At 42.6% G+C, this 9,052-nt stretch overlaps 1 protein-coding gene across 1 annotated transcript; it reads left to right on the top strand.

Moving 5' to 3' along the window:
- The first annotated feature begins 3,959 nt into the window (after nucleotides 1-3,959).
- SS18L2 (SS18 like 2) lies at nucleotides 3,960-7,501 on the top strand. The gene is made up of 3 exons (XM_079115143.1): nucleotides 3,960-4,152; nucleotides 4,378-4,454; nucleotides 6,784-7,501. Exons 1-3 carry the CDS (start codon nucleotides 4,084-4,086, stop codon nucleotides 6,869-6,871), a joined length of 234 nt encoding a protein of 77 aa, XP_078971269.1. The 5' UTR covers nucleotides 3,960-4,083; the 3' UTR covers nucleotides 6,872-7,501.
- The last annotated feature ends 1,551 nt before the right edge of the window (nucleotides 7,502-9,052 follow it).

The raw sequence follows: 9,052 nt of genomic DNA, 5'->3' as shown, positions 1-9,052 counted from the left end.
CTAAGGGCCTGGATAAAGCAAAAAGACAAAGGAAAGAGAAATACACTCTCTCTCCTTGAAACTGAGACATTGTTCTTCTCTTGCCTATGGCATCAAAACTCCAGGTTCTCCAACCTTTTGACTCTGGTATTTGCACTAGTGAGTCCTCAGTTTCTTGGGACTTCAGCCTCAGACTAAGTGTTACACAATAACAGCTTCCCTGACTCAAGGCCAAATCCAAGTCAGGATGGACTTGACTGAACCACACTACTGGCTTCCCTGGTTCTACAGCTTGTAGATGACTTATGGGATTTCTCCATCTCCATAATCATGTGTAAAAATTCCCCTAATAAATCCTCTCCTATAGCTATAGATATCTCACTAATGCTGTTCCTGGGGAGAACCCTAATAGAGGTGTCAACATAGCATTTGGACAGACAGGTTCGGCATAAAGGTCTGAGCTGAACATAGACTTCTGAAAGTCATCATCACATGGGTGGAAATGGAAACAGGGTTTACATAACCGAAGACAAATTACAAAATGGAAACAAGAGATTTGTGTTAAGAGTCTAAGATGGGCTCCAGATATCTTTGCCTTTTGGTATTCAGGCTACTGTGTAGTCCCTTCCCATAATGAGTCAGAGATGGACCATGTGATAATGGGGCTAAGTTATAACAGGCACAAAGGAGAAAAAACAAGAGATTCAGAGTTGGGGAAAGATTAAATTATATATGCCAGGACTAGATAGGGAGAGAAAAATTGGTGCTAGACCTATAAAATTCTGGAACTTTCAAATGTGGAACCTTGGACTCTCAGAACCTGTGATGTGAGTGTTCTAGAATAGCACTTTATATTTTTGACTAGTGCAACTGGTGTGGCTCAGGCACCAGTGAATTGGGCAAGAGCAGTAAGATGTACTACCTCTCATTCTAGCCCTTATCTCCAATCATTGATTACTTTGGCTCCAGGTCATTGTCATCTCTAGAGGCTTTCCAAGTCTCTTCAGCCCTCTATTCCCAGGACCTCCACATCACCACAGAAGAACTCCATCTTGTGGGGCGCAGTGGCGCACACCTGTAATCCTGGCTAAAGTAAGCTGAGGCAGGAGAATCACAAGCTTGAGGTCAGTCTGGGCAACTTAGTAAGACCCTGTCTCAACATAAAATAAAACAGCTCAGTGGTAGAGTGTAAGTTTACCTAGCATGTACAGGCCCTGGGTTTACTACCAAAAAAAAAAAAAAATCTCCACCTGAAGCTATTTATAACCAGACACTGATCTCTGACCTGTCCAGCAGCTAATCTCTAAGTTTCTCCCACTTATTCTCTGGTCTGTGGAAACTTCCAGTTCAGTTGTCTCTCTATTTTGTTCTATTTATCAACTCCTTTTAGCTTTCACTTCCTTCCCCATCAGCTGAGAGTCCAGGGTCCATCATTCCATAATATTCTTCTCCATATACTTACATCCCTTACACAGTCACACCTGCCTGGCAGTTCTCCATCTATGGAAGAATACAACCTTCTGTCTTTTCTGACCTTTCTCCTGGCTGTCAATGCTATTGGACAAAATCTTAAAACCACACAGATCAGTGTTGAATAAACTGCCAAACTCAACCAGATCCTCAGTGCCAACCAGCAGTCCTAGGCTTGACAAGTCTGCGCTTTCTCAGTTCTTCCCAATACCAAATTCCAAATCTCCTGCATGCCCCCAGATCTCCCACTCCTCACCCCTTTTTGTTCTCTTAAGTTATCCTGCACTGAAAAAAAAAAAAGCAAACATCAAAGTGATGTCTGTCAGTTCCCAAGGACTGCTTCCTTTCAGCTACCATCTTTCCTTTTTCCTTTGTAACCACATCTCTTAGAAAAGTGGCCTATGTTTGAACACTTTGTTGCTTTATCTTTCCCATCAGTTCTCAGTTCCCTTCAGCTCTGATTACTACACCATCTCTTTACTAACACTGCTCTTATCAAGGACATCAAAGATCTAGTCTTTACCTTGCTTGATCTTTCAATATTTATCATTGATTATCTATCCCTCTCTGTCACTCTTTTATCCTTAAATTCTATGGCCCTACGTTCCTCTGGTTTTAATCTCTTTCTACACTCAGTATCTTTTGCAGTTTATTTTCCTTTGCCATGAGGGAAACCAGCACTCTCTCCTTGGGCAGTCTTATCCACTACATGGTTCCAAACAATCCTCACAGTTGCTGTTTCTCAAAGCTATATCTCCATCCCATCCCTAGTCCCTGAGTTCCAGACCCAAATAGCCAACTATGAACTTCAACATCTCTGCATGACGTCACTCCAAACAATACAGTTCTACTCTATTGAATGTATCACCCTCACTTCCAGTTCAACTTCTCCACAAATGGCATCACTAGTCTTTCAGTTGCCCAAGCCAAAACTCCAGGAGCCATCCCTAATTTCCTTTCCCATTCCATCACTAAGTCTGTCAAGTCTGCTCCTAATGCCTTTAAATACTTGCCTGTTTTCCCCTCTCCCACTATTTCTGGCCTGCACACCACTTCTCACTGCCTTTTTTGTTTCTCCTCTGATTTCCTGACCTACCTTTTACCATATGATAGCCAGGAAAATTCTGAGCCACATCTTTGACTTCATCACTCTTCTGCCTAAAACCACCTATGGCTCCAGTTGGTCCTAGGAGAAAGTCCAGATGCTAGACACCTGCCACCTGCATAATTTCCATTTCTTCATATTGAGACATCTCTTCTCTTGGAGGGTTTTCCCTGTATGCTAGATCAAGTTGATTCCCTGCACCTGTCGCACCTCTAAACTACCTCATGTTATTATCATTCCTTACTCATCAAAACAGGAATAAGGCTGAGCAGGATTATGCAAGGTATGCATCCTGCTCTAATGGGTCCTCCCCTGCCCACTCTGTTCTGTACAATCTTCAGGGAAATTTCCTGGGGAGATATCCTGACATAGGGCTAATCGTGCAGGGTTGGGAACCAGGAAGCCCTGAATTTTGCCCCAGCTCAAGTATGTTATCCTACTTTTCTCATTGATTTACCTCACCATGAAATGAGATGAAAGCTGACTCTTCAACAGATTGAATACAAGGATTGTGCAGGGAAAGCCCAGCAAAGCCACTCAGAGAAATGAAGCTCTAGAAAGTTCCCCCTTGGCAGAGTACAGGTTCCTAAGATCTCCCTCCTAAATGCAGTGACCCAGAGCTCTGTGTGCTTCAGGGAAAACCAACTTTGTTAGCATGTCCACCAAGGATGGGCTAAATACAACCAGTTCAAAGTTTTAGTGGTCACTTGTAGCAATTTCGTGGCCCAGGAGGGTAGGCCCAGATTCCTTGAATTGGCAGCAAAACACCATTGCAGTATGGTGCATGGGCAGTACAAGGTAGTAGTTAAAAACGAGGATTCTAAAGCCAGATTGCCTGTGTTCAGATACTTATTTGCCCTTATAGCCAAGAACTTTGAGCAAGTTACTTAACCTGTTTTCTAATCTGTAAAATGGAAAAAACACTGGTGCTTTTTAGGGTTGTAAACGTAATAAACATTATTTTAGTGTCCGGAGGAAATCTAGTCACATGCAAGAGTTTCTCCTCAGCAAAGAGTAAAAAGCAACACCAGTATCTTCCTGCCCCCCGGTTCACGCTCCAGAGGCATCAAGCCAATATCGAAGGGGCCATATTAGAGACTTGGAGCCATTTATATGGGTTTAAGCCACGAATCTTGGGTGAACTAAAGAAATCTGCTCACGCAGACTATACACAATAGCCGACCAAGAGGAAGGTCACCACAAACCTAGCAAGCACAAACCTCCCCAAACCCCTAAAGGCGGGGACCGTAGAGGAGGCATCAGTCTTGCGCATCCAATCACAAGTGACGTCCCTTCCGGCCCAGGCAGGCGGACCCAATCAACGTCAACCTTATAGCCCCGCCCGTCGTGGACCCTACGTCCAATCACAAATGACGTCCCTCCCGGCCCCGCCCCGCAGGCTGGAGGACCCAGTCAAGGTAGAGAGGGTAGCCCCGCCCGCCGTGGGCCCTGTGGCGTGGAGATAGCGTCTGTCTAGAAGCTCGGCGGCGTCTCTTTCTGAGGTGGGGTGCCGACCGAGGCCCCCAGCCATGTCGGTGGCCTTTGTACCTGACTGGATGAGGGGCAAGGCAGAAGTTAATCAAGAGACTATCCAGCAGGTGAGTGCCTACGTGGGCAGAGGGGAGTGGAGGTCCCGAGGGGTTGGGTGGAACCTCCTGGAGTTCTCCGATCCTGGTTGAGACCTGCCGGGGTGTGGACTAGGATGGGAACTAAGTCGGTGAAGGCGCTGCCGCCAGGCCGCCTAGCACCGAGGGTCGGGGGCGGCGCAGGCCTCCCCGCCGCCCTGACGTCACACTACCCTGACCTTTCCCCTGGTCTTTCAGCTGCTGGAGGAGAATGACCAGCTGATCCGCTGTATCGTGGAGTATCAGAACAAGGGTCGAGCGAACGAGTGTGTCCAGTAAGTATCTCCTTCCTACTGACCTTTGAGTGGGGCGGGAGCCGGTATGATGGTGCAGAAGCTGTCCTTCACTAGGAGTTTTGGTGATGGATCGCCCAAGAGCCACATTTTACAGCTGAGGAAAGGGAGGTGCAGAGGTTACTTCCTTGCCCAAGCCCATACACTAGTACATTATAGAACCGGGAATTAAATGTCTCTTCAAAACTTGATTATTCTCATTGCAAAGCCATCTTTACTTGAAGCCATGATAGCTGATGTGGGTAACCCCTTTATCATCATGAATCATTGCTTCATCCCTCTGTAAAGAAAGTCAGACCATTTGGCTGCTAAGCTCTCTCTCATTTCTTTCTCTCTTTGTGGTACTATATATCAAACCCAGAATCCAGGGTCCCATACATGCTAGGCAGGCACTCTACCACTGAGCCACATCTTCAGCCCACTCCCTCCCATTTCTGACTCGTAGTTAATCTGTGAGTGACAAACATGAAGAACAAGAAAGGATTTCCAAACCAGGTAACTCCTGCATAGTAATTTAATGTGTTCTCTAGCCATATACCAAAATGAGAGAAAATAAGAGTCTGAGCCGCTTTTCCAAATCTAGTCCAGGAATTATGTCCCATTTCTTATAGAAGATAGTTTATTGTTACTGAAGAAACATTCAAGGATGCCATGCTTTCCCTACCCAGTAAAAAAGTTGCCTACAAGCTTTGTGTGGTGGCACATGCTTGTGATCCCAGCAACTAGAGACGCTGAGGCAGGGGGATCACAAGTTCAAGCCATCTCAGTAACTTAGTAAGACCCTGTCTCAAAATAAAAAAAATAAAAAGGGTTGGGGATGTGGCTCAGGGTTAAGCACCCCGGGTTCAATCCCTGATAACAACAACAGCAACAACAACAACAAAAAGTCACCTACCTCCCTCACTGAATACCTCAATAGAATAGTAGAGAGATCCATTAAAGGTAAATCTTTGTTTCACTCTGACATTTGGTACTTTTCTTTTTGGCAGATTGTAGTAAACACACTCATTTTTCTATAAGAAAAATGTTTGCAAAACATTCTTTTTGGTACTGTGAATCATTAATGCAGGGGTAAGAAAGTTATCAGAATCTCCTAGTGGACTTTTTCTCACAAGATCCTGCTTACTGACCTCTGGTCTGATTTGTCTTCCTGAATGGGGAGCTTGACCAACTGATTTGAAAAATTGTTGTTGTAGTAAGCTCACATTAAATTTGGAAGTGTCTTGTCCATTCTGGAAGTTTGTTCAACAGTACTGTAGAGTGCTGGGCAGTGCTTGAGGTAGTGGAGAATTATCAAAAAAGATACCATTCTGGAAAGATGGTGGAATGAGACAAATATCATTACCCTATGTACATGTATGACTGCATGAATGGTGTGAATCTACACCATGTACAGAAATGAAATGATATAACCCATTTGTGTATAATGAATCAACTGCAGTCTGTAAAAAATAAAAAAAAAACTTAAAAAAATAGAAAAAAATAATAAAATTATATAAGGATACCAGTCTGCTCTCAGGGAGCTAACATTCTAGACTCCAGAATCTACAGGGAAGCAATAAATAATTAGGCATATAATATTAAGTGCTTTGAGTGGGAATAAAACAGAAGGCTGGAGATGTAACTCAGTGGTAGCACACTTGCCTAGCATGCATGAGGCCCAGATTTGATCCCCAACTTGCAAAATAAATAAGTAGGGAATGTGGGGAGGGGAGTACTCTTTTATACAGAATATCTCGTATACCTGTGTGAGGGAACTGGCTATGCATGTAAGTAAGGCAGAGAGAGCACCAAGTAGAAAAGCCCCCTGATATGAGTATCCTGGATACTGTCCTATCACAAGAAGGCCACTGTGACCAGAGCTCTACAAAGGAAAAGCCATAGATGTGATCAGAGAGGTAACTGAAGGCCCCCCTCACATAGGGCCTTGTGGGGCACAAGAAGGATTCAGCTTTACTCTGATTGGGAGTCACCGAAGGGTTTTAAACAGTTATGACATGATCTTGACTTAAATTGTACAATGATCACTCAGACTGCTGAAGAATAAAATGGGGTCATAAAGGAGACTATTCCCAGAGTCTAAGCAAGAAATTATGTTGGCTTGGTCTACAGAGATAGCTGTAGAAGTGATAAGGGAGAATGGGTGAGTATGAATGTTTTCCTTGAATATGTTAAGCAAGAAGGTTGATAATACTGAATCATCCAGTCAGTGGATAAGCCATTCTATTACAGAGGGTAAATTCTCTTCCAGTTTTTTTGCTCATAGTCAGTAAAAATAAGCCTCTAATTTTTGCTTATTTTTTACTCCTAGGTACCAGCATGTGTTACATAGAAATCTCATTTATTTAGCTACCATCGCAGATGCCAGCCCATCCAGTACTTCAAAAGCAATGGAATGATCTTTCAGTTGTAAGAAGTAATTGAATGTAATCCATTTCCTATAAAATGGAAACAGGATCTTTACCAGCTCAACTGCTTAAAACATGAAACCTCTGTGGTTCTTTGAAAAATGTGAAAATGTGAAGAAAGCTACTAGCTTAACTATATTCTCATTGTAAATATTTATTAAGAATTAATCAGATCGCCAAAAAGTAGACCCCAGGTGTTCTCTTTCCTAAAAGGGAGTGTGTTTGGATAACAAAGACATCATAGGCATCTTCAAGACTACTGTTTAGTTTCAGCCTGAAGAGGAAACTGAATAGGTGTTAGAGGATCAGCAGGAATTGCTGAGACTTCTGGCTGAGCCCTTACCAAGTGGATACAGTATCTGTGTGCTCCCATCCAGTTTGTAAATGTGTTCCCCTTGACTGCTCTTCTCAGGTTACTTTGAAATAAAGCTTGCTTTTCCACAAAAGAACAATATGAAGATATAGATGTTTCCATGTAACAAGTGTTATATTTGGTTCCCTCAAAATCTGTAAGGACTTTTATGTAACAATAATACTATTATCATTGCAACAAAATTCATAGTGATTCTTTAGTATTATCAAATATCATCTGATAATAAATGATGTATAATTTTCTTCAATTATCACAAAATGTCTTTACATTCATTTGTCTGAACTGGAATCCAGTAAGAGTCACACATTGCACTTTGTTGATGTCACTGTAAAAATACTTAATAGTTCTCTCTCTTTTTTTCTTTGCCACTTCTTAAAAAATCTAGGTCAATTGCCTAGAATTTCTCATGTTTAGATTCATCCAGTTATATCCTGGTAGCATCATTAAATATATGCCACTGTCACCCACTTTTCCTGTAAGTTGGTTTAGAGGCTCATTCAGACTTAGGTTCTGATATTTGGGGCAAGAATAAATCATAGGAATTAATAAGTACTTGACCCGATTTATTTTCAAGTTCCCAACAGCCTTTGGCTTAAATTATGATCTACCCAGCCCTGATCTTTTAATTCATTAAGGATTGCATAGTGGTGATTTCTAACTTGGTCATTTCTTCTGCCTGTATTAGCTGAGTTCTATTTAAAAAAAAAAAGAAAGAAACTCCCTATTTAGACTTTAAATGAGGCAAAGACATTCTTGTAAGTGAACTCCAAATTATAAGCCCAGGTCCCTATTCCTTTTGCTGGGACCTTGAAAAGAAAACAGTAGGTGTTGGGGGACAATCCAGAGTGGCTGTAATACATAAATGGTGAAGAGGATTTTGAATCCCAGCTTTATCCCTTAACCTCTGAGATCTCTGTTTCCTCCCCTCTCAAATAGGGATAATAAAAACACTACCTGCCTCCCCAGATTGAGATTGCAATAAGGTAGCTATGTGTTGGGTCATAGTTAAATACTCAATGTTTGTTACCTCTGATGTATCAGCTAAGGGCTCTGATCCTCCCTAAGCCTTCTCAAATCTGAGAGAGAGCCTGATCCTTGGCTCTCCCTCTCGATTGGCTATCCTAATGGTTTCACCCATTTATAGTCTTCCTCCACTGTTCATGAGGTTGTTGCCCATACATAGAATATGGCACAAGTGGTCTGCTCATGGGCCTGATCTGGTCAGCAGATGGGTTGGGACTGTGCAATGTTTTTGAGTTTTGAATTTGATGCTAACATTTAAAATAAAATTTCCCATTAAAGCTTGGGTTTCTAGCAATTCTAGGCTTGCAGAAATATGTGGTAACCATCAGCTGAAATGGGATGGCAGCTGTCCCTCTTTATTAGGCAGCTTGACTTGTTTATATAGAACCTGGCACCCATAGGGCCATCAGACTAGTTCCATCTGGGATGTGGGCACAGGCTGACTGTTCAACTTGAGCCTTCTCTAAAGCAAAGCCTGAAACAAGACCTTGGGAGCAAGTAGATTATTTAGGAGATGATTTCAGGAAGCAAGAGTAAAGGAGAGTATGAAAGGAAAGAAGAGCCACTACATTGCTGTGATAAGCAATAGAACTTGTGGGAACCTTTAAGAAGCATGCAGAATGTCCCAGAACTGACTACTGGAAAGAGAGGCCACCTGTATTAACCGCCATTCATAACAAGTAGGCTTTAACTGGGTCTCTAGATGTTAAAGGAGACAGAAGAAAATAGATGCAGGCCAGGTCCGAGTTGGGCTACTTCTTCAAAAAGTGAGTCTG

Source organism: Sciurus vulgaris (genome assembly GCF_902686455.1).
Source record: "Sciurus vulgaris genome assembly, chromosome: 16".
Taxonomy (NCBI): Eukaryota; Metazoa; Chordata; class Mammalia; order Rodentia; family Sciuridae; genus Sciurus; species Sciurus vulgaris.
Note: the sequence above shows the minus strand (reverse complement) of the source record. Positions and strands in the feature narration are given on the sequence as shown.

Bases quoted from the DNA above. Each gene is read 5' to 3' on its own strand.
- SS18L2 (XM_079115143.1), top strand. From the start codon at position 4,084: ATGTCGGTGGCCTTTGTACCTGACTGGATGAGGGGCAAGGCAGAAGTT. The intron at 4,153-4,377 runs GTGAGTGCCTAC...CTGGTCTTTCAG, and splicing joins ATCAAGAGACTATCCAGCAG to CTGCTGGAGGAGAATGACCA. The intron at 4,455-6,783 runs GTAAGTATCTCC...TTTTACTCCTAG, and splicing joins CGAGCGAACGAGTGTGTCCA to GTACCAGCATGTGTTACATA.